This window comes from Chaetura pelagica, unplaced genomic scaffold (genome assembly GCF_000747805.2).
Source record: "Chaetura pelagica isolate M959 unplaced genomic scaffold, ChaPel_1.0 scaffold50, whole genome shotgun sequence".
Taxonomy (NCBI): Eukaryota; Metazoa; Chordata; class Aves; order Apodiformes; family Apodidae; genus Chaetura; species Chaetura pelagica.
The window spans coordinates 1,410,119-1,436,222 of record NW_009952366.1 but is presented as its reverse complement, the minus strand read 5'-3'; the positions used below and the strand labels follow the sequence as shown (position 1 = coordinate 1,436,222).

At 36.1% G+C, this 26,104-nt stretch overlaps 1 protein-coding gene across 1 annotated transcript in view; it reads right to left on the bottom strand.

Moving 5' to 3' along the window:
- The window catches only part of METTL25 (methyltransferase like 25), a 59,040-nt gene that overhangs the window by 14,646 nt on the left and 18,290 nt on the right, over positions 1–26,104 (bottom strand). The window contains exons 6-10 of the mRNA XM_010008049.1: positions 25,877–26,021; positions 6,624–6,718; positions 4,124–4,153; positions 2,966–3,039; positions 480–573 (exon numbers count right to left, since the gene is read on the bottom strand). Of these exons, the coding sequence (XP_010006351.1) occupies positions 480–573; positions 2,966–3,039; positions 4,124–4,153; positions 6,624–6,718; positions 25,877–26,021 (438 nt within the window). The remainder of the gene's footprint in view (positions 1–479; positions 574–2,965; positions 3,040–4,123; positions 4,154–6,623; positions 6,719–25,876; positions 26,022–26,104) is intronic.

Genomic DNA, 26,104 nt, shown 5'->3' with positions numbered 1-26,104 from the left:
ATTCCTGCTTCGCTCAGCATCTGAAAAGTATATTTAAATAAAAGCATATATAAAACAGGGTACGTATTACTTTTTTTTTTTTGCCTCAAAGGAGATTTGTAGGATTAACTTCATAACTACCGGAAAGGCTTTAGAAAATTCTTGCTATGAGCATCATGTATAAAAAGGATTCTTTTTATATGAAGTCATTACAAGAAAGTAACTTCAATATAAAATATTTTCAAGAATTTATACATGGAAGCCTGTTTAAAAAAAAACAAAACATGAAAAAAACCATGTTTTATATATTTTTGGTGTTTTGTGGTTTTTTAAAATACATTTAAAAAAGCATGGATTTGCTCTACCAGTATTAATAAAAATGGGAACACTTCATAGTTAGAAGTATAAAAAGTAATCAACTCAATGGCTTAAACACTGCATTATGGTGCTGACTTCAAGAATTTACATGGATTTCATGCAGTCTCTATTTAGTGACTCACCTTAGAATCATCCAGTTCCAGCTTTTTCAGAGACTTTCTGACATAATCTATGAAGGAAGATGATTTGGAGAAAGTTTTTCCAACATGCCGATCACTGCAAATACAGCATTGATATGCAGGCTTTATACATCCATGAACAGAAATGTACAAATTTTAAATTAATTTTAATAATTTTTTAAATTCAGGATAAATCAATCAGCTACTTCTGCCAAGTCAGGAACAATTTTCCTTTCTTCCCCTTTTACTTAAAAGAAAATGAGGTTGCTAATACTTGAAGAAATTTCTAGATACAGCACCCGTGAAACTATACTACAGTTATAGCACAGTTATAATTTTACCTAAAAATGGAATAGTTGAGGTTTTCTTTTTAATTTCTCCTTAATATGTTTATTTCTCTATATGAATGACAAAAAAATGTATTTTCACTAAAAGATATTTCCTACTATACATCTATAATGCTATATAATTTACTATAACTCTGATGTAATTCATTTACCATCAACCACCAGACTGAGCAAATGCCAAGTTGGAGTAACATTTACCTTTTGCTTGTTACCTTGTCTTCTTATTCTCACAATTTTTTATTTCATGACGTGATGCCAGAATTTTCTCCTGTTTACAACTCAATGGCTTACTTGTGAAGCCAGCCAAAAACATGGGTTGCTTAAAAAAATAGTTAAGATAATGTACAAAAACTTAAAAAAACATATAGAAAGACTGAATCCTAACTGGCCACATATTTGTTCTCTTTTCTTTGTTTAAAGTGCCTTGGACAAACAACACACAAAGTTTCTGTTACTCTGAATTTGCTGTCTTGACTGTGTCTTAACATAATTCCTCTTCCAGCTGTGCAGAGTAGGAGTTCCATTTCCAGCTACAGTAGCTGTTTGTGAGTATTCAATTACTTAAAAGAAAATACACTTTCTCCCCCTCTGTGAAATACTAAATAGAAATATCTTCACTTAAAACTTTTTCCCCTCTTTATTCTTAGTAAAACATGTTTCTCCTTATTTAAGGAACAGGATTAACATCTACTGAGGTCAGCAGAGAGACTCTACTCAGTGGTCATTCTAATGGTGTTTAGCTGGCAGGGATCCTCACCCACTGAGAATCAACAGTCACATTTATTTTTAAAGAGAGATTTAATTTATGCAGTCATACTGAATATTCAGATGCACCTAAACATTTTGGCTAATGCAATCTGAAAATCAGCTAATGATGAGGCTGTTATGTCATTCTTTGCAAGATAGGCACCTGCCCTCCTAACCACAAGTTACAGGGGTTGTCTTGGTTGGGCTGGGACGGAGCCAACTTCACAGCAGTCCATCTAGTGCTGCATTTTGGATTTGTGACTTAAAATATCGCTGGTAACACACCAGTGTTCCAGCTGTTGCCAAACAATGATTGCACATCATCAAGGCCTTCTCTGTTTCCTCCTCTCTCCCCCCAGGGAGTAGGCTGGGGGCACACAGGAAGTGTAGGGGGACATGGCCAGGACAGCTGATCTGAATGGACCAAAGGGATATGCCATGCCATAGCAATAAAACTGGTATGGGGAGAGTCTTTCCTAGGTAGCCATTACTCTTATTTCAACAGTATAATCTTAATTACTTCCTCCAAATGCTACTTTCTTTAACAAATGAACATACTATCATCTATCTGCCACTTTTTTTTTCTTAATATTTTATATAACTTTAAAATAAACATGCATTCATTCTTTCAGGAGTTTGACCTTCTGAAGAGCAAGCTGTCTGGCTCTACATTCAGCAAAAGATTTGGGGGTATCTGCATTAGCATTTATTTTAGATTAGGAGTAAACTTCTCAAGTGAATTTTCCAGTTTTCTTCACCTCCTGTACCTTGGTTCACACCATGGAATAGGATCAGAGCTCAAAAAATGGGGTATTTTCATATTAAATTAAAATGGAAGGTGTGCTTCTGGATGTGCTCTGAGTGCTAAAAGGCACATAACCGACAGAATTAGATAAAATCTAGTCCAACTACAACTCCAGAAAAGGAGTATAGTGCAGATGTCCTCAGCACCAGCTCTCCAAACCCCATCCTCCACAGGCAGTTGAGTAGATCTTTACAGACATGCTGGCCACTGGGCTTTCAGCAGCTTTTCTCAAGATAAACGGAAATGTCTTTTTGTCTTCTGTAGTATTAAAGCTGCCAGGATTTCTGCATAACACGGTAGCCCAGGACTGGGTTGACTTTTTACTGAATTTGAAATCAGTTCTGTGGTGAAGACATCTTTTATCCACATTCCAGTACCAAAGAGGACCTATTTCAGTTTTGAGTAAAGGAAGGGCAATGCATTTGTGTTGCTGATTTAAGATGAATGAATGTATCTTGCATTTTAATATCTATTTACAGTCTGATGGGACTTTACACCATTCTGCTTTCTAAGACATACTTTCTCTACAGAATAGAAGTGGCAGAGAATCAGAGCTTTGGTTTGAATTCCATGAATTCAGAGCATCCTACCTTTTGGTGACACCATAAATTTCTTCTATAATAACCTGAAGAACAGCTCGATAAAACAATGATTCTGTAGGAAGCTGCAACAAAATTTACAACAGCAAGGATTAAAAATTAGCATAAAAATTAAGATTAGAGTAACAAAACCAGTATCGGCTTTTGTAACTACTTGCTGGCTTTTGTTCTTTACAATCACTTGTAACAGGTTTAAGAGGACAATTTACTAATGTTCTTGCATCCAGTTAAAACTAGGGTTTTGGGTCAGAATCTAACGGAACCATGAACGCAAGAAAAAACCAAGAAACAGACTCACATTTGGCAGAGGGAAAAACACAAGGAAAAACATACTGATCGTGATCCATATTTGACTACCCCAAATAAATATAACAATTTACCTAAGCTGTTTTAAAGACAAAATGAGTGACTCCTTGGCTGAATCATCATACACCATAGTATGAACCATGCAGAAAGTACTAGGCTCATAAGAACAGAATACAATGAAAACTGCGTATCTTTGTGTGTAAAAGGCCCGCTTGCATAAAAATAGCTAATGCTTGCCAATTAAAAATTCATGGCAAAATGCATTTAATAGTAAAAGAGGACTGGGGTCGGTGGGCTGACACGTGGAAAGGGGTTGCTCAGTCTTGCCTTTTAAATATTTGCACAGTTGGTATCCAACATCCAAAAGGATAACGTGCACAACAGTAATACAATGTATTAACAGGGAAAAAAATATACAGGGACTGAAAAATGAGAATGATTACGTTTCTAACAGGTTCAAGCTTTTGTCATAACAGTTTCTATTTTTACACTAATTGATAATACACTGGAATGGAGTGATCCAAGCCAGGGATATGAGAACGACATTTGTACTGAATTTATGTATTAGCTAAGAGATAGCAAAAGAAGTTAATGTCTTAAAATTTAAGCTGTGCTTCTTTTTTTCCAGACTCTTAATTGTAAAAAGAAAACAGATTCACTAAGTACAATGACAGCAATAAAAAAGTGATTTCATGATGACACATGCGATCTATCAGGATTTGATATAGTGTATGCTAGTATTCCAGAAATGAACAAGTTCAAAAAAGGGTCATGGATTGAGAGCATTCAAGGGGCAAAACCACATTTTATCTTAGAATGGCTAAAATAAACAGTATTACTTACCATTTGGCCAACTGCAACTCGCTCCAAAGCCTTTAAGAGTGAAGGAATTAAATTGCTGGTATGTTTATTCTTTATCAGAACATTTTATAAACACATTGTATAAAAGTCAGAGGAGATGACATTTTAAAAGATTAATGGTGTGACATAACATGAGCTTGCACACTTTAAAGTGTTAATACCTTTAGGGACTCATAATCAGCTCACTCCTGTTATTTTGGTTTATTTATAGGAGAAGCAATGACAACCAACTATATGGAAATAGATGCATGCAGAATTTGTTTGTTTTTCTTAGTATTGTAAAAGAATTTCAGAGGATTACTTTCTGTTAAAGTCCAAAAAGGAATTAATTTTTCTTGAGTATGTTCCTACCAAAATACAAATAATTTACTTTGCATATGAAACTATTTGAAAATAAATATTAGTTCAGTGTACAATGTCTTTAAATACTTTTATTCCCTGGTATTCAGATAAACTGAACTTCTCTATGTAGAATTAAATAGAATTAAAACGCCAGAGGGACTGCAGTTTAAAATGCTGTGCATTAGTTTTCACTAGATTCTTCATACCATAAATTCTGATGCAAGTGTGAGAGTACTTGATATTTTTATGATCCATAGTGGCAAAAAAATAACAAATAATTAGAAGCGTGGAATATTTTTCCACAATTGGAAAGATAATGTGCCTATAAAAATTCCAACTGCACGTTAAAGATCATAGTAGAAATGACAAAAATTCAGTAAATTATCTGACACTAGAACAAATCAAATTAAACTGCCTCACCACTTATGTATCATCATCGCCTTTGGTTCCCAGACTTCCACTACAGTAAATAAGACTGCTTGTTTCTTTAGAACTGATCATGTCTTTCAGACTGTTCTTCAAACAGAGTACAAGTAGTTGCAGTTCCTCCATTCATGGCTCTGGCTGAATGTCAGGATTGACTTCTGCTCTCATATCAATGTATACCTGCTGCTGCTTAGAAGATGGATGTGGGTTCTAAGATGTACTGCAAGGAGCCAAAACTGAAACTATCATTCAGAACCTTTGGCCCTGGGTACTTTAACCCATTTGAATGACCAGCAATACTGAACATCATCAATACTATGGATGTCATTGCTTAGCAGACTGTTTCTCCTAGGCAGCCATTACCCTTAGGAAGATGGGAGCCTGGCTGCGTTGCGCTGTCTCCCTTGTACCTCCTAAAAGGCATGGAAAATCCAAGGCATGAAAAATGAAGACAGAATTGCAAATATAATAACAGTAGAAGTATCAAGTGACACAGGAGAACTCTTTGTCTTTTGTGAATGTTACAACAAAAAAAGTTTTTAACTGCCAAATTTCTCTGATTTCTGTGAAATCTAAAAAAGATATAAATGGCACGATCAATAGACTCTTGGGAGTCATTCAGTTACAAAATTTATCTTCCTAAAATTGCTGAAAAACAGCCCAAACTTTTACCTTCCAAAAGAAACAGAATGGGAAAGGAAATAGCTAATGTGTCAGATGAGGAAGAATTGGTATTGCATGACACTAAAAAGAACAAGAAAAAACGCAAATCCCTTTTAGCAAGCACTTTTCTTTTTGTGATAAGTTTTATAGCAACATCTCTAAAAGGAACAATTTTTTTCTTGTACCTTGACAAGAGTAACACATGTAAGCCTCACGAATACTAAACAACTGTCCTCCTATACCTTCTCCTGATAGCATTTAATTACCATCTTGGTTCAAGTTTACACAACCTCAGAATGTTAGCCTATACTGAGTCTTTAGTCCATACTTTTCTCAGTAAGAGAGGTACAGAGCTAGCAGCAGAGGCTAGACAGAATCTGATGTGACTCATCTTGATACCAGAAATCAAAAATTAATATAGGAAAGGAATAGTAGTCTTCTAACCGAAACAGTGGTTGAGATTTTCAGTACATATGTGTTTTTTCAAATTAGACAACAGTTCATCATCCTGTCTTGATGAGGTTAGGTCTTTAAAAGCACTTCATCTCTTGGTGAAATGTTAAAAAGATGTTTCCAGTCTCTTAAGCCACATGGATTTTAGAGCTCTTCTAGTTTTTGGAATAGGAAAGTTTGTTTAGGTTTTAAACAGTCAGAACATTCAATATTATGAAACATTAAGGCGTTGGGGGAGTTACTGATTGCAATCCTTCTACAATTACCTTGTTCCCCTCTAAGTCCTTGGCCAGGAAGTATTACCCTGAGGAGTTACCTTGTTTAGGTTTCAACAAAGGTTTGGCCTTTCTGTCCACTCTTAAAATATATTTCTGTCGATACTCATTTTTTCATGCCTTCAGCAACTATAAAATATATAAAGCTGGAGGTCAATACTATTTTTTTTAGATATAATTCATCATGCTTACAACATTAATGATGTTATTCTGTAGAGTCTTGGATTAAAGTCATGGCTCTAGGATTAGAAGCCAAAAACAATGAATCCTGTAACATCTGGATAAAGCTCTCAGTAGGAAAAAGAAAAGAGGGAGAATCATACCAAGCATGCTGACATTCTAGCATTGCGACCACAGCACCAGCCCTTGTCCTTCAAGTACTGACACATGGGAAATCCCCACATTTCCTCTGAGGAAGCTGCAAAATGGAGGGGGAAAAAAGAAAAAAATACATAGCTTTTGTGGGCTATTTTTCTTACTTACAGAATACACAATGTAATGAGCAAGCTGAACAGTAGTTAATGGTAGCCAAAACACTTAACTGTTCTAGTCCAGTACCAAAAACCGTGGTAGTGTTATAAAAAACATATTTTCCCTGGAACAGATGTTTTTTGTTTATGCTGAATTTCTGATAATTTCAAGTTCTCCATAACAATTCTAATTTAATGTCTTTTATGAAAATCCACTGAAAAAATGTTTCAAGGGACAAGAAAAAAGTTTGCAAATCCTCATAGCACCCCTCGTAGCACCATGCCATAAGTCACCAGATGTCAGCTGGGCAGTCGTTCAATGTAGCAGGACATCTATATCACTTCTCATTGGGTCCTTCTTCTATCAGACACATCTTTTAAACATCACACAGAAAAATGTGTATTTGTTTACTTCAGTTCTGAAGGCCTGTGCTTTGCTGCAAGGCAGAATGTTTGTTTTCCAGAAAAGAGCAGCTGCAAAGGCTCTTGCTGTTTCTCCATAACACCAAGAAGCATTTGCATCACAATCTGTGCTCCGTGTGTTTCAGTATCAATATTTTTAGCAAAACCACAATTGTTCATGTTTAAGACTCATGCAAATATGGGAAAACTGAAGTAAGGAAATAACTTTATAATACTCAGTTTTAAATGTAGACAAACTATAATGTTTTGAATTTTCATTAGTGCTTTTGTCAGCTGATTTTTTAGACCGCTGAATAAGAAGTACTACTTTCTTTAAAAAAAACACAACAAATTGGCTAGGATCCTGGGTTTTTAGCATAGAGGGATGACTCGGGCATATTTAAAGATAAATCAATGTAATGGGGTTAAGAAAAGGACAGCAGAAATACGACTCTTCGAATTTACCAAACGTCTGAGATACATACATGTGAGTAGAATTCATTTCATAGAAGTTAAGCACAGAAAAAGGGAAATAGTAAACTACAAACGATACAACCCTCCTCCCCACCATGAAAGCCCTTGGTTTTCTGGCAGTAGCTCCCAGTCTTGGCCAACCTCTAGAGAGTAATGGCAAGCAGCATATCTTCTGCAAGCAACCTCACACTTTGTTCTCCTTCTCGCCCTGAGAAATGCCAGGGGCTCTTAGGGGATTACTACTGGTTTGAGGACTATGATTTAAGAATAGTAGGTTAATTCTGGATAATTAGCAGAAGGAGCCAGTAAATTCCCTTAGGTATAAAAAAGAAATTTGACAATACAGATTGCAACTGATTCCAACACTAGGAAAGTATGAGGAATTGCTAAGTGCCTGATGACAAGATTTAAAACATTCATTAAGCCTAATTATTGAGCACGTGGAATAAAACTGAGTATTTCTACTACTGGGATGGTAATAAGAATTTACTGAATGTATTTTGTGCAAAAGAAACAATTACTCCATAGTACCTATTTTGTGATTTGCATTAATAGGTCTAATAAATATGTTAATATATTTCAAAATAAAATTTTGTAAACTGAGTTAGAAAGATGAAGTCATTGATCTTTTCAAATTTTCCCTTCTAATTTACACCGTCCTCTAGGCAATCCAATCATCCATGCAAGTTAATGTTGCTACCCACTGAGCTACATTCAGTATTAGTGCACTATACTCATGCATAATTCTGAAGAAGTTCTGACACCTTTAAAAAAGATAATACGGCAAAGCACCAAAACTGTAGAGTAGGAAAAAAAGAGGAAAACTAATGCTCTTAGATAGTTTTTCCATGTGTATCCAAATTTGACCACGTATCTACAATACTGCCTCAACTTCTATTTATTTTTCCGAATTCAGTCCACTATCAAGCACACTGTTAATTAAAAAATATATAAATTGTAGGATGAATATATTGCCAGAAGGATGTCATGTTTGGGCCTAACTGACAACAAAGCAGCAGCCCTGTGGCCGCTCACTCCTCCCACACCCCCACAAGACACACTCTTTGGGATGAGGAGGACAAAGCCCAACTAGAAGCTCTAGATCGGGCAAAACAGACTCTACTTGGGCACAAAACAGTAATTTATCACTTATCAAATGCTAACGGGACGACTCAAAACAAAGAGCAATGCTTAAATACATTACCCCAACCCTCCCTCCCAGGCCCAAATTAGTTTGTTCCTGGTTTCTCTCCCTCCTTCCCCTCAGTGGCACAAGGGGACAGGGAATGGAGTTTAGAATCAGTTCAGTCTGTTGTTTCCTGCCACTCCTTCCTCTTCAGGGAGAAGGATTCTTCACAGTCCTCCCCTGCTTCCCCATGGAGTCCTTCCCCTGGGAGACAGTCCCAAGAGGTACAGTCCCTCAGTAGCAGACTGCTCCAGAGTGAGCTTCCAACAGTCATGGGCTGCTTCAGTAACAGTCACCTCCCCCTGGCACACTGTCCTCCATGGCTGCAGGTCCAAGTCCACGGGCTGCAGGTCCACATTTGCCCCTCCCGGCACCTTCACAGGATGCACCACCATGTTCTCCATGAGTGCAGGGGGCAGCTGCCAACTCCCCATGGACTGCAGGGTATCTTCTGCTCGAGCACCTCCTTCCCTTTCTTCTTCACCAGCCTCGGGATCTCCACTCCAGCCGTCCTCTCACCTCTCCTGCTCAGCTCTCCTACTTGTCCCTCTGCTCTCAGGTCTGGTATCATATCTTAACCGGAGAGCTGCATCTATTCTCTCTAATGGCTCAGCCACTCAAGCCAGGGGAGCTTTTAGCAGTTTCTTGAAGCAGCCACTGCTGGGCCCCTCCCCCGCTATTGAAACAATGACAGAACCAAACCAGCACAAAATTTCATATATTTATCACCTACGTTTTACATTCTGAAACCCTGAAAATTCTGTTAATGCCTGCAACTACATTCGGATATACTTAATATTATATACCTCAGTAATTACCACATTATGCTTCTATCTGACAGCGCAGCAGCTGTTCTTAATGGTATAAATCTCCAAAAATATTCAAGCAAGATTGTGAGTATGGGCATTCTATGGAAGACTTCACAGCCAAGAGCACAAGTGGCTAACAGCACATGAAGCAATCATACTATAATTCAATATAGAGAAGTTGATCAGACAGAATTCTTCCCAAGAGCAGTTAACAAAATGGGGAATTCTAAGTAATAATTTCATGAGCTGAAATTAAACTATGCTGGGTTATAAACCTAGAACCTATTAATTAGATAGCTCTGATTTTACCTCTAAGCTAACCTCTTAAAAGATCAGACCACACATTAAGTAAAACTAATTGCAGCAAATACTGCACCAACATAAAAAACTGCAAAAAAATATTAAAAATAGTAATTCTATTACGTTCTATAACAAAATCTATAAACTGTGATATTATATTAATGTGGAGGAAGAGAACATAGGAAACATAACAGAGGAAAAGCAGCATCAGAAACAACATTAAAAGTTGTACCCTGGTGCAGCTGTGGAACAGGATGTTTCATTGTGGGCCTACCCAGATGAAATATTGACTGAAGCAGTTTGAAAATACTTGCTGTTACTTCTCATTGTTCCCATAAATTGGATATATCTGGTTGAAGAGAGGAAACATTCTCATAAAAATCATCCAGTTTCACATAGTAGGGTTAGACAAAGTGTAAATTACACAGAAACATATAATTCTGAATAAAATACAAAAGAACAATTCCAGCTATTAGCCACAGAACAAATACCTGTTATTTCCCTCTGACTGAGCTTAGTAACAGCCATAGTTTCTTGGAAGAGTTAAACAAGAGTATAAACAATGTTATCCTGTCCTTACCATTCTTTTTTCAACATTAGATAACATTTTTCTGATAGCCTTTATACCCTCTCTCCTAGAAAAGGATTTTAATTGGAACTTTCCAAATTTTCGCCACTATTTTTTCATTACGTCTTTTTTATGTATTTTGCAAAATGAAGGAACTTTGTGGACCTTTAAACACAGGTGGGAAAATCCTTTTAAATATTCACATACTTTAAGCAATCCCTCAATAGATTTACTAACTTGTTTTATGACCACAGGGATGTCTCATCACTAACTGACTAATTTCAGTGGCTCTCTCCACTAACAGGCAGAAATGACACAGGAAGAAGCTGCCCTGATTGCAGCTTACTATATACTTGAAAACCTGTGGAGATTATTAATTAACACTTTGGGATAGGAGTGCAAATACATCCAGATGCCAGCCACAACTGAAAAATATTAAATATAATTTTTTCACACAACACTGTCTAGCAAAGGAGAACACAAAGTCTCGGTTCTATGTTGGTAAAATATTAATTTGTGTAAATGTAAAGTCTTATACTATACTATCAATTGAACAAGACTAAATTTTCTCTAAAGCATGTCAGATTATGTTTCCACTTCTTCTGGGAAGCCAATACTACCATTGTTATTTAATATTTTGTCAAAATGAAGTTCTTATTTTGTACCTTAGTTCTGGAAGTCATATGTTACTTCCTGTCCTCTAATTATTTAGACTTTTGTATAAGACCATCAGTAAATTGCTCTTAAGATTTGTAGAGGCATGGACTTTCATTTTGTATGCTTTTTGTAATACTACAGTAGCAGTGGCATACACCATTTGGAGCACCTGTATTATTTTGAACTTTGCAAGGGATTTTCTCCCTTTCTATTTCACTCCCAAATGAAGAAAATGGTAATACATACAGACATCTGGTACACTGAAAATATTGTACTGAGTAGTAAAAAAGTATAAATCACAACAAATATATTATATATGTATAATTAGATCAACTGCAGCTTCCCTCATCATGATTTAATTGTCTGGAAATAGAGAAAACCTTCAGGCAAGCATTAATGTTGTTACCATCTTATTCACAGATCCATTAAGGGTCTTACTAGCTCAGCAGTATTTCAAATACGTTTTTTAAAGGAGTTGTTTAACTAACAAAACAATTCAGCATAGCTAGGAAACAGGCTTTACAAAATACAGAACACTAAATGTTTTTTATTTATGCTTCCTTTTTTGGTAGCTATAGAAAAAGTATATTACAGTAGAAGTAAGATCTCTTGAACACTATTTGTTAAACTCATCCTGGCAGAAACAATCCAAACTTTATCATGAAACTGTGCCTATCCCAATGGTTAATGGATAATTTAGAAAAAAAATAAAATAAAATAAAATAAAATAAATCAGGGTTTTGTTTCATTTTTTTTGGTACAATGATTTCAATGTCTGTTTTTAAATTCTTCATCTGCTCTTTGAAAGCAAAGTAACACAAATAAATTATTAAAAATGGCAAACTACTATATAAAATAGAGGATTCTGATTTTCTTCAAATGTACTTTATCTTTCTATTCTGTTTTTAAAATGTTAAGATTTTCTAGTATATACATAATGATAACAGAAGAGACTAATTTTCTAGTACTGAAGTTCATCAGATTGTAAATAGCCTAAATCAGAGAAAAGGCAGAAATGCCCTTTTAGTGCACAGACAGAAGTTCCCACTCTACTCATTGTATTTTAAGAACTTATATTCTCCTTAGAAAAACAAGCATTGCTTATTTAATTCTTAAACTTTATCTTAGGCAGCTTATTATTTGAAATATTGTGAAACACCAGTCTCTGGAAGTGTTTCAGCATGAGAATATAACTTCAGGAGAAAAAAGCTTATTCTTGTTGAGGACTTTTATACTGATTGTATACCCCCAGCTAGTGCTGTGTGAAACCACTCACATGGTAATTTTTAGTCACAGGTATCTTAAACTTTCTTTAAAAGTTACCATTAAGACTGAACTTAGTTTTGTATTGAACTTCCCCTATCATTGTTAGCCGTTCATTTCAATACAGAAATGTATGAATTATTTGAAATAATATTAAAAAGTTAAGATATTGAAATGCATTTTTACATGGTGCAAGTATTATCAGTAGTTCCTAATAATACTATTCAATAAATGCTTAAATGTACCTTTGTCTCTTACCATTTAAAAACTGCATTGGATAAAAAGAACTACATCTATATTTATTTATTAAGTGTGATCAGTACCAACCCATGTGAAATACTGCATGCAGCCATGTAGTCAGTTAATGCAGAAGTACTCAGAAGAGAACTTACATTTCCTTTTCATATTTTCATCATATCTCCTACTAATTTGCTCTTATTTATAAATTCACACCTATTTCAGCTGATTCATTTCTTATGTCTTAGTGTCTCCATCTTTGTTGATCCTCAAAGTCTGCACCCCCAATTTCCAAATTCCACTGCAGTTATGAAGTCTAATTTCCCAGTTTTCCACTTTAATTTAGTGTATAATTTAGATATTTATGGTGGTAATGCTCACTGATTCATGAAGCTGTTTTTCAAAGGTTCTATTGTTTTTTCAAAAATTATTTTCTTAATTTCAAAGCATGAGAAACCTGCAATTCAGACACTTACTAATTAATTTCAGTCACATTTTTGTGCTTCACATCCAGTGCACTTCAGTGCCTATGACCTCTTTGTGTGATCATGAAAGAAAAAGAAAAACAAAGATGAAAAAAAAGTGCAAATACTATGTGAAGGCTCCATTTTTAACCACTTTTGGGCATCTAGAGAATACTCAAGGCAAAAATAAAGAGTGCCAATTTTACAGAAAAAAACCCACAACTGAGTGATGATCAGACACAGCTGTCTGAGGTAATTGTGCAAGAACTGCCAAGCACACTGAAAAATCTCTATATTAATAATACATTTGCTGGCCAACAATTGGGATTCTTGTCAAAGACATGTAGATAAGGGTTAACATGACATAGCAGCTAAAACTTGCTACTTGACTTGAATCTAAAGTCTGGCACTAAGATCTGCTCTTCAGCTATTTAATTCAAAGAGCAACAAGCAAGAGGTAAAAACCATAGGAATCATGTCCTTGCTTGGGTAGCTCCAGACATACTAATGGCCAAGATAAAAAGAAAAAGCTATAATAAACAGGACTAAATGATTACTTTTCCCCTAATTGTCCTCTGCCCCATCATTTCTATTTTACTATTTGAAGTTGATTAGAAAATCAATGCATCCTTAAGGGTTTATGCTAAATGGCCAAACTGCATCTTTACCAATATAAAATGTTGTGACCTAAAAAGCCTTAGGAGGATGCTCTTCTGTCCAACTAGAGCTTTTATTTTTCCAAAGAATATAGCCATCATTCTTAGAAGTATAAAACTAAAAAAAGCAGGGCACATTGGAAAACTGTAAATGGCATTATAAATATAAATCCATTTCTCCTCTTTATTATTTTTATTCGCCTTCCTTTAAGTTAATCAGATTCTTTAAAATTATTCTTATTAAAATGTTTGTAGAGAAAGGGATTTTTGAATCTGTTTCTCTGAACTATCTAACACATGGTTAATAAAAGAAACATATTACTGAAAACTAAAAGGAAACCTGAAAGGGCAATGGTTTTATGTCAGTGCTGGCATTTCAGCAGGGGCCACAGTAAGATACAGAGGGACCCACATTATTCCAGACTCCTAACTACTTGGAAGGCCCTGAATAACTTACAATCTAGACAAAGCAGAGAAGCAGAGTGAGGATGGAGGTGACAAGATCAGACTCAAAAGTAGGTCACAGAAGAAGCCTGGTCTCCCAGGAGAAAACAAGGACTATCAACAAAACTAGGGACTGCCATAAAAGTTGATGTTAGTAGCTGTGACAGGGAATTAAAATATATTTTCAATATAACAGTGAATTAAAATATGGCTTTTTAGACCTGTTACCTAATTCTAGGAAGTCTGCACTAGTCATATTAAAAATCCACAACAGAAACATGAAAATTGAACTCAAACACACAGTGAATAGGAAATAAATATGGCATGTATATATTTATAGTGTATTAAACACTTTGCCATTCCACTTACATGATGATTCAGACAATAGCAATAATTTCCCAAATGTACAAACAAAAACATTTACTAATAAAAAGAACATTATATTCTGGTACTCAAAATTATAATACTAAATTTTTAATTTTTTTTAAACATACAAATTACAACCATATTAACTGGAAATGAAAATTACGCCTAATTTTAAGTTAAATAACCTGGAAAAAATCCCATATCTACTGGTAAATAAGGTAAATGTATAAAATCTCTTTAATGCAAAAATAAAATGGAATTATAGGATACAAAATCTATAAACTGCCCTAAAAAATGTATAAGATAAAGGAATAGTATTTTTATAAAAGCTCTTTACACTGTGATCACATATTTTTCTCAGTTTTCGTATGTATAAAAATCTGTTTTCTTAGACTTCACAATGGAATATCCTGCAGTTGCTTTTAATAAACTCTAAGCAAAAGGGAAATGAATTCCACTGGCAAAGATTGTTTTATACACTAGACTTGTCTACCCCTTTCAGTTAGAGAAAACTCCCACTGAAGCCAATTACTGCCTTCTCATACTACCAGACATCTCTCTTAGAGATCAGTTAGCAAGGCGTGACATAAATTTAAAAACGTAAAAGAATGTATAACCTAGACCAGACAAGTCCCATTTGCAAAGTAGGAGAAATAGGTATAATATATGCATAGACACAGTATGTAGCTATTGTTACATATCTTTTAAAGTAACCAGTAACATTAACAGAACTATATCTTATACTTCCTACTTCTAATTCTCTTCATCCCAGTCATCATTAGCTGGCAAATTTATGTCTTAGTGGAAACAGGTCTTCTGTAACAAACATGGGATATGCCTATGTAAGAACATATGAGTGGATCTACTATTAATATAATACATCAGTCTTTTGCATTACAAACTCTGTGACATCCAAGTTGAAATTAACACTCAAAGGTCACAGTGTACATGAGATTTTTCTCACCAAGGCCTTGAAATTGCAATACTTGGTGCAGAATATTATATTTAGAAGGGACCTTGCTGAAGTCATTCAAATACTACAAATTGTGAAGTCTACCTATAAGTTGTATACTGAAGGATTAGAATGTATGCAATTGTATATTGTATTGGGAGATACATTAAATGACTTTTCAAAAACTATATTTCAAGATGGGAAAAAGTTTTCTGAAGTTCTGCATTTGAAAATGTCCTTTGCTTTCAAAAGAAAGTTTTCTCTTTTTCTTATTTCAGTTTGAAAGACTTTTGTATTTGTTCTCCCTTGTCAAATATGACAATCTGTTTATTTGCCTAGTTTGGTATAAAATGCACAATGCTAGAGAGTTTATTTTGAAACAGTCTTTTTTTCAGTTTCTGAAAAGGTAAATAGACAATTCTTTGGTAATTTATTTTTTCAAAAGACTATTATTATACTCCTGCAGATGTTACTGAAATAAGTGGTATATTGAACATGTGTAGTTCATCATTTTCACAGTATTTTGTTTCCAGAGAATTCATGTTAAGAGTCCTTAATGACTGCTGGAGAAAGAGGCATTAGTTCACATACCATAAGCTCTTTGCTCTTGACAAACAAAGGCTGTCACTATGCACAGACTATTCTTAGAGAAGTCAGGGAAGAAATTATCCTATTCAGACCAGCAGAAAATAGAAAGCGACACTCTGCCTCAATAATGTTTCAAATACTACCATCCAAACAGGAGAGTAATCTTGCTTACCAAGGATTTATAGCTTTAGTAATTCTTCTGCTCTCGGTATAATTAGTCTTTTTGCACTTGACCTCATTAACAGTCATCACCAAAAAAACTGGAGTTGTTTTTTTTCTTCTCATCTATTAATTTCTACTATGTTCTAAATATTCTGACTCCATTTCAGAGCACGAAATTGTCAGGGTGTGATTCTGAATTTCCCTGAGATAGCACAAGGTATTTATTTAACTGTGTTCAGTGCCGTGACAGAAGAAAAAGGATTCTTAACAGTAGTGTAATTTTCCCAGGCAAACTAAACATTGTTCTTTCAATGGTTATAAAAATAAAAAATAATTCTGTATGTTCTTTGATAATAATTTGTGTAGACCTCAATTTTTCTTTAAATTTAATCTCAAATCTCTTCTACCTGTGATAAAAGTTCTTAGGGCAGTTCAAAAGGATTGCTCAAGGAAGCAAAGCATGGAAATGTCTTTTCTCCAAAAGTCTTTTGGAAGAAAAGCTAAATGCATTTCTTAAGCCACAGTCGTGCTTCATACAAAGAACTCATCAGATGAAGTATCTAAAATTGAAGGATCCCTAGAAGAAATAATAGAAAAACAGAAGTTGCAAACAGCAAAAAATTGCCCCAAGGACACATGGCATTCATCCAATAACTAAAACTAGGTTGAAACTGCCAAACTGCAGTGTGCAAAATCTTGATTAAAACTCTTTGGATCTAGAGATCTAGAAAGGGCTCACGGGAAGGCCTCAGGAGCTTCCAAACAGGAAGCCTCACATTTATATGGAGAGAAAGCAATTTAAAGAGTAGAGTCGTTGGATATATGAGCAAATATAACATATTTGGGAAGAGTCAATGTGACTTCCTTAAAGGGAAATCATATCTCAAAAACATGGCATTTTTTCTGAAGGTTTTAAGTAACACTTAAGACAAGGAAGAGAGAGTGTGTTTCCAACTGGCATTCAACAATACTATTAGAGAAGCTATCAAAACGCAGAACAAGATAAGAAGTATTCCTATGGGTAAGTAACTGACAGAAACAAAGGATGGGAATAAAATACCATTTTTCACGGAGGACAGAGATCTCCAGCACAGGCCTAAGGAGATTTGTGATTAAACAGGTTGTTGACCAAATTCACAAATGATCTGGAAAACTTAATGACGAGTAGGACAAAGTTTTCTGATGATCTTGAGGGTAATAAAAATTAGATCAATTTCTAACAAAAATTAGAGATGAAATGGCATATAAAATTCAATGTAGATGAAAGTTATTCAAATAGGGAAAAAATATTAGCTTTAAATATACAATGAATGGCTTTGAACTGAAAGCTGACAGTTTGATGAAAAGATCAGTACCAAGTACCAAGAAAAAAACCCAGAAAACACTATTATGCTACTACATAAACCCACGCTGCACCTGAATCTTGAATTTTGTTTTTCTCACCTTGGAAAACAAGTAATACCACCTAAAAAAAATGCAAAGAAGAGAAAGAGGATTGTCACAAGTAAGGAACATTTTAATTACAGAAGCGAAGAATAAGAAAAGTTAAAGCTGTACAACAGATAAAAGGGGAATGAAAACTCATGAATGGGATGAGAGAAAATAAACAGGGACAGATGTATACTGGCTTTTATACCCCAAATTAAAGGGCGTAAAAAACTTCCATGCAGTTAGCAGCCCTACAACAATTAAAACCAAATCCTTCCTCATACAACATGCAGATGATTCCTTATTGTAGTGCGCTATAGACGCTAAAAGTTTATATATGTTCAAAAGTAAACTGAAGGATTCAAGGAATAAAAGTCTATCAAGGGTTATTCAATGCAAAAATACAACTTTGTTCCAAGACGTTCATGAGGCAAAACACACTGGAAGCAAAGTGAGTGTTTAGGGGAAGTATTTCTATGTACTCCCTATGATTTTATACTCTATACATCTGTGATGGACCTCTGTGGAAGACAAGATACTGGAGTAGAGAGACCTTTGATGTTAACAGATTTAATGATTTCCATGTGTTCTGTTACAGATACTGAAGCCAGACTGCATGTTTATTTTCACAGAATCATAGAATATACTGGGTTGGAAGGGACCTATAAAGGTCATCTAGTCCAAATCCCCTACAATAAGCAGGGACATCTCCAACTAGACCAAATTGTTCAGAGAGCTATCAAGCCTGACCTTGAAAGTTTCCAGGGATGGGGCCTCCACCATTGCTCTTGGCAACCCATTCCACTGATCCACCACCTGACTCGTATCACAGAACTTTTTCCTAAAGTCCTATCTAAATCTACCCTTTTCTAGCTTAAAACCATTATCCCTTGTCCTAATGCTACATGCCCCGTTGCATGAACAGGTCTTTCCTAGCCTTCTTACAGGCCCCTCTCAGGTACTGGAAAGTCAATAATGTCCCCCCAGAGTTGTTCCTTATACTTGTATGTTCCTTATACTTCATTATCAAAATATTATTTTCTATGAAAACGAATTAGTCTTCTTTCTTATACTGATGCTGCATCTAGCCATAAAAAAGGCCTGAGAATGTGGTGTAAGTAACACAGACATTAAAACTATATTCTCATGTCTAGTAATGTAGCAGACAGTGTGAAAGCAAGCTAATTCATTAACGTGAAATTGTGCTTCAATAACAAAGCAAAGAATTACAGATGCTCATTACTCTAAGCAGTGGAGAAAGAAGTCTGCAAAATTCTCAGCTATTTCCAAGTATTTTAGTATCTTGAAAAAGTCAAGATTTCACTCTAATACAGCATCATGAATATGATGAAAGTTTGGTGCTTATTTTAAAGTTGGGAGAGTCTTAGTGGATTTATACCAACTTAAACAAATTGATTATTTGTTTCATAGTGTGTTTCAATCATAAAAATAACATGGAAATGATGTCACTCGACTTTTTCATTCCTCTATTAGTTAATGAAATGACAAGAAATCTGTATTCCAAAAACATCTGGGTTTTAGTGACTAGTTAGCTCTGTCACAAAATCATGGAAATGTGCCCTGTCCAGCAAAATCTAAAGATGCCATGGAAAGGAAATAAAGCTTTTTGATCTTTTGCTCGGAAGTGTTTTCTTGTGTTGCCATGGTATCAGTGATAGCTATTTTAAGACATTGGCTGTGTAATATCTTTGAAAGTATACCTAGGTAACACAAATCATCTGTACCCTAATACTTCTAAAATAGTCACTAATCTTCCCATATTTCAGTGGAAAGAAGTGATATGAAGCTATTACGTTTCTGTGAGCAATCCTTTAGAAAACTGAGTTTTGAAGTCTTTGTCCACTGAATCCACCTTATTCAAGGCCTTTCCAGTTTTCACGAATCTGATAAAATTCTGCATGTGTATTTTGACTATTCTTTGCACCTCTTTTGGTTCCCCTTAATTATGTTCACTAGCTTTTAAAAGTTAGAGCTTAACGAGTGTAGTAAAAGTTGATATTTACATAACCTGAGCATCCAAGGCACTTACTCTTCTGAAAAAGTTTTGCTGACTTCTTCTAGAATGCCTTACTGAGAAGCTACTCTCCACAGATGCCAGATGACTTTAGAACTCCTCTGCCCAGCATGGCTCTTCTTCTTCCTAAAGCAGTGACTTGATGCTGAAAATCCTCAGAAAAGCTGGAGTTCACTACTTGCAGAACTCAAGCTAACCTTGGAAAAGGTTTCTATCAGACAGCTATCATTGAAACTACCTATACCTATGACTTATTTCAAATTATGAAATACTTATAAATAAGTAGCTCCTTATTAATATTAATGATCATATGTCTTTTTTCCTCAAAACAGAAGAGATCATACCAAAGAATTTAACTGCTTCCAGACTGGTACTGATGTATTTGGTGGTATAGAGGACAGAAGAGAGAAAATTAGAATACAGAGACACATCTCCTCCTTTTTAAGGAAAGTCAAGTCTTTTTGAAAATATCTTAAGTTTGCAGTTACTGTCTGTTAAGGGATAATCATAGTTGCGCTGGTACATTGTCCCAGAAATTTATTAGCTGAATGTAAGATAAAACAGCCCTCAAAAATCCTACGAATAACTCCTGAGCAGAGGAAGAGAATTTTTTTAACCTAAAATTCATTAGCAAAGTTATTTTATCCAGAAAAAACTGCCATAATAGCTCACTATGTAAATAGGTCTATGTAAAAAGTCTCTAATAAATAGTAAAATTCTTACTACTCTGATTTAATTGACTATCTGATGCAGTAACACTGAAGAAAAACCCCAAAGGAATCAATTATACTAATGGCTAAGTGCATTTTATCCATAGATGAATCTCTGTATAAACAGCCAATTCTCAGAGAAAGCCAAAGTAAAACTACTTAAAATTTTCCAAGAGCTGTCATAATATTCCTTATTAGCTGAAATTTAGTGTTTGGTATTGTGGGTAACAGCAGTGAAATATAAAGACAGGTGTTAAAAGTCATGGACTTCAACTTTTTTTAATTGGATCGAAATTTGACATTACACAGTACCTCCTGGTTGCTGTAGTACTAATAAATCAAACCAAAGCCTTTTATAATCTTAAGAGTTCAAAATAATTCCCAGCATATTTGGAAATGTGGTCCTTTAAAAAAAATTTTCAGATTAATTTATCTTATTTATAGACACTGTATACTGACTGCACTGTTCCAAGGCTGTCACTACTGGCACCTACTTTCATCAGAAATGTTCCCAAAGTATTCACAGTGAGTCCAGTGGCAAACCGAATCAGGCAATCTTGCAATATCTTTACTATTTTTAGAATACACGACAAATGTAAGATATTATTCCCTGTAGTCAGCTCCTCAGAGACCAAAAATACTAACCTTGCAAAAAATAACCAAGGTGATTCAATAGCCAGCCAAGAATAGCTTAGTAACATTTTGTTGCTATTTTGTCAACTCACCACACCTCAAACTTACAAACACCATGTCATGAAAATAGGTAAAACTTCTTCCCATGAACATTAGTTAATTCCAGTTAATATGAAATGAATAAGTAATTTTTTTACTGGCCTCAAACAAGATGGGTCTTGGTATTAAATAGAACTTAACTGCCAAACAACATACCGCCCAGCCATCTCAAGTTATGGCAACTATCAGTCCACAGCAGCTTTTTTCTGAGCTGGCACATCTGCTTCAACTAGGCTTATGAGAACAACCATCTCACTTACATTAAAGAAAGAGCAAATATGGAAAATGAGCTACTTTGGAGGAAAGTGCTTTGAGGTAGACTTGCCTCAACCTTGTCCTTAAGGCTCCTCAAGAAAATAAAAGAGCTATTAAACAGAGTAAAAAAAATATAAATATAAAATAAATAAAAAATTGTGCAGTGACATTTTTAAAACACAGTTTTAAAAACTTAGAAGCCTTGAAGCTACTAAGTCAAGACAAAATAAGTATAAAATGCTTTATAACAGAACTTCCCACTGTGCCCTCACTGGCAAGTCCTTGCTTACTGGACTGATCCTAGACAATTAAGTGATTTCTTTGTTACAGCAAAAACTGCTCAACTGTCTCTGCTTCTTAGGAAGATCTCTCCATCACTGCAGAGATCCAGCTCTAAGTCTGTATCCTAATACTCAAACTACTATCTCCACATAAGGCTTCTACAGGACTCTGCACTCTCAGGTTGATGCCCAGATTAGTCAGCAGCTTCCCTGAGTTTAGTAACAGCCTGGGCAAGTAAAGGACTACCATCAGTAGAGATTATATTGGCTCAGAGACCATATAAGCAAACTGGAAATACACAAGTGCACATGAGCAGATGGGATGCACTTCAGGAAGCAGAGGCAGCTGACTGGTTTAACACAAAGGCCATAGTCTATCATCTTTGAAAGGTTGCATCCATCAAGGGAAATTCCTGATGACAGGAAACAGGCAAATATCACACCTTGTAGCAATTAGGCACAGACCTCCATGCCTCTCCACACACCTATCTTCAGTCTAATCTCAGTTCTCAATAAACTTATGAAAAAAAATGTCCAGGTGACCATGCCCAGGCCCATGGAGAACAAGAAGAAGATTGAGAATAGCTGGCAGGAATTTACCACAGACTGACAAACTTTACTGCCTTCTGTGATGCAGTGACAGGCTCGATGAACTAGGGATAGTTCATACATAGTCATAGCTTACCTTGACTTCAGGGGGGCTTCCAGCAAGGTTTCTTTAGTATCTTTATAGAGAAATTGGAAAGATATGTCTCAGACAGGTAGACTCTAAGGCAGGTAAAAAACTGATATGACTCTGAAGTTTAACAGTGAAAGTCTGCAGGTCAAGGGATGTGATTATTCCCCCTTTTTAGGACTTGTGATAGTGAGAGTATCTTGAGTGCTTCTTTTGGCTCTCCATCCCACCAGACTGGCTTACTGGAATGAGTTTAGTGGTGGTAAGAGGACTACAGAGCTGTATAGAAGGTCAAGAAGGGATCTAACTGCCATCTTCTACAATCTAAAGGAAAGGGAACAGAAAAGATTAAGCCAGACTCTTCTTGGAGTTGCACAATGAAAAGAGATAATGTATGAGAGCTGCAAATAGATATGAGGAATAGAGATGCAAATGGATATAAGGAAAAAAACTTTGAGGACAAACATTGGCATGGGCTGCTGAATCACTGCCTTTGGACCTATTAAAAATGTGACTGGACAACATCCTGAACAACCTGATCTAAGTTGGCCTTGCCTTGCTCTGTGATCTGGTCCACATGACTTCCAGAAGCAACTTCCAAGTTAAATGATTTCATCATGATTTGGTCTATGTTGGAAGCAGTACCAAAATTTACTTGCCTCAGACAGCTGCAAGAGGAATAAGTTAACTTCTTATACAAGTGAATTGTTGGATCCATACAATCTAATTAGTAACAAGAGTCCTCCAGTATCCTCTGGAATTCTTTGTCAGTTTGAAATCTATGCATAGCAAGTGTAGATGAAATCTATACTCCTAATTCTTTCCCATTTTCCTTTTGAAGAAATTTTAGCTCTCAGATATTGTTGGTCCTTGTGCTCTTACCCCTCCTCCACTGCATGTTTTTGAACAAGTCATATAGTGGATGACTTTTCCAGGAGAATACAACAGCATTATAGATTTTGTAATATGTACCATCATAGTAATAGTAAAAATTATATTAAAAAAAAGAATCCATTCTTTTGAGTATCACTGGAGGTACTTATGTGCTTTGACAGAAAAGGAATACTGTGATTTTCTTTTATTCTGCCTAAAGGTACTTTGAGAATAATTTTTATCCATCAAGCTGAGAAAAATCAAACAGCTAGGATTTCCAACACTTACTTTGGCTTCATTATCATGCTGCTATGAAACTGCACTATCTCTTACCATCATGTAAGTACAGCTGTTTGTTTGAATTCAGAATATGTTATTACATCTGATCCTTTGGTGGTGCCTGAGTAACAGTAATCTAGTAAAGCCTTAGGCACTGGTCTGGAAAAAGTAATTCGACAGCGAAAACAGGAAGTCTTGTCTTCTTTACAACAAGAAACAATCAAATGTTTCAGACACACAAACTTAACTACAACTATCTGAAAAAGTCTGTCATTTTTTAAAACTCTGATGTTGTGCTGGTTTGGTTCTGGCATAGTTTTGATAGGGGAGGGGCGGCCCCAGTTGTGGCTCAGGTAAAAAGCTGCTGAAAAGCTCCCCCAGCTCCAAAAAATGCGGCCACACTTCTGGCCAAGGCCCAGCCCGTGCGATTAACATATGAAAGAAGGGTACATTAACTGATATAAGACCTCAGGGCAGAGGACGGGGGGAGGTGAAGGGCAGAGGTGAGAGCAATGCCAGAGCAGAGGTACCAAGGTCGGTGAGAAAGGAGGGGGAGAGGTCCCCCTGCAGTCTGCGGTGAGAGGGCAGCTTGTCTCCCTGCGATCCATGAGCATGGTGGAGCATCCCACGAAGGACCAGGGTGGAGCACACGTGGACCTGCAGCCGTGAAGGACCTGCTGCTAGAGGAGGGGACTGCTGCCAAAGCAGCCTGTGACACTGTGGGAAGCCCACGCTGGAGCAGTCTGCTCCTGATGGACTGCACCTCCTGGGTTGGAGAGGTTTATGAAGGACTCTCCCATGAAAGTGACCCAGTGGGCAAAGAAGGGAAGGCTGTGAGGAATCCTTCTCCCTGATAAGGAAGGCGCCGCAGAAAACATGACGTGGTGACTCTGAATTCCATTCCCTGTTCCCTGTGCCGCTGGCGTGGAGAAGGTAGAGAAATCAGAAACAAAGTAATTTGGGCCTGCGAAGAAGGGAGGGCTGGGGTAAAGTACTTAAGCTCTGTTGTTTATCTTTTTGTCCTATTTGCAACTGAGTAGTGATAAACTAAATTTATATTTTTTCCTCAAATTGAGTCTGTTTTGCCCATCACCATAACTGGTGAGTGAATCCTCCCTGTCCTTGTCTTGACCCAAGAGCTTCCACTTTGTCCTCCGCATCCCACTGGGGGTATGTGTGTGTGCAGTGTGAGCAAGTGGCTGCGCGGGTCTTTGTTGTTGGCTAAGCCTAAACCATGACAGATGTAAAAGGAATTGTATGTTTTTTACTAACTGCATTTCCACAACTTAGAAGTTTCAATTGTATCATCTTTTTCTTTGCTTTTGGGATGATCTGAAGTATTGTGAAATAACTGAAACTAACACACTTCAAAAATGCTTAAAATTGTTGCAGAGCAAGATAAAAAACAACATGAAACGATCATTAAGCCAAGCAAAAGCTAGCATGTGTCATGGTCAGTCTGGAGCTGCCTTAGCTGCCTGAGCAGTCGACTGTTAAAAAGCAGCAGCTGGGTCCCACCTGCCTTTCTGTCCATGAAGTTCCCTGAAAGAGCTGAAGTAAACTTTGGCAATCCACGCCTCTCTCAAATCTGACTGATATGATTATCGTGTTCTAGGACTTCGGCAGACCGTCATTTAGACAGCTCAGCTACATACTGCTTGCCCCAGGGAAAGCCAGCTACTTCATGTTTTTCATTATGCAGAATTTACCTTTCAAGTAAAGTTTCCAACTTTCTATCAAAAATTAAAATAATCCACATTTGAAGGCAAATTTGCCTGTAGTGTGAATCCCCAAATAATTTTCAGGTTGCCTCCCCAGGAAAAACTGTTATATATGTACTGTCTCATAATGTTCTAAACTGGCAGAACACAGCACTCAGATAAGTAATAACTTACATTACAAGGACTTAATTCTGCTCATAGCTGTACCATGTACAACTCAACATAAATAGATGTTGTATGCAGACAGCCAGGGGCAAAATCTGGTGCAAAATATTTCAAAAGGATGAAAACATATTAGACTAAAAAAGCCTCCACATTTTACAAGAGAAGCAATGGAATAAAACCAGCTGTATCCATAACCACATAAAACATTCTGCATTAATGTCCCTAATTTCAGTAAGAATATTAGGAATATTGGCATAACAGAAATGCTAGAGGGCATCCGGGAGTGAATGACCCACATACTGTAATTAAAACCAGTAATAAATAAGCCACTGGAATGGAAGAAACACAAGGGGGTTATTAATTAAAAGGTATCATATTCTCAACATGCAAACTGACAGCCACAAGTTAAGCTAAAAGAATTACCTTCTTGGTTTTCAAACTGTTCTGACAACAGGTGGTAGCAGCAGCCTACACTGCAAACAGCTTTGATTTCAGGCTTGGCAGTAAAAATTCGTAGTGTATTTGCAGCAAGATCCCCACATGTATGTAGACCCACCATCATACAGTCCTAAGAAGAAAAAAAAAAAAAAGCAACAATAAAGCATCTCTCTGTTCAAATGAAAGGGCATGAATAACAACAAACTCCAAAAC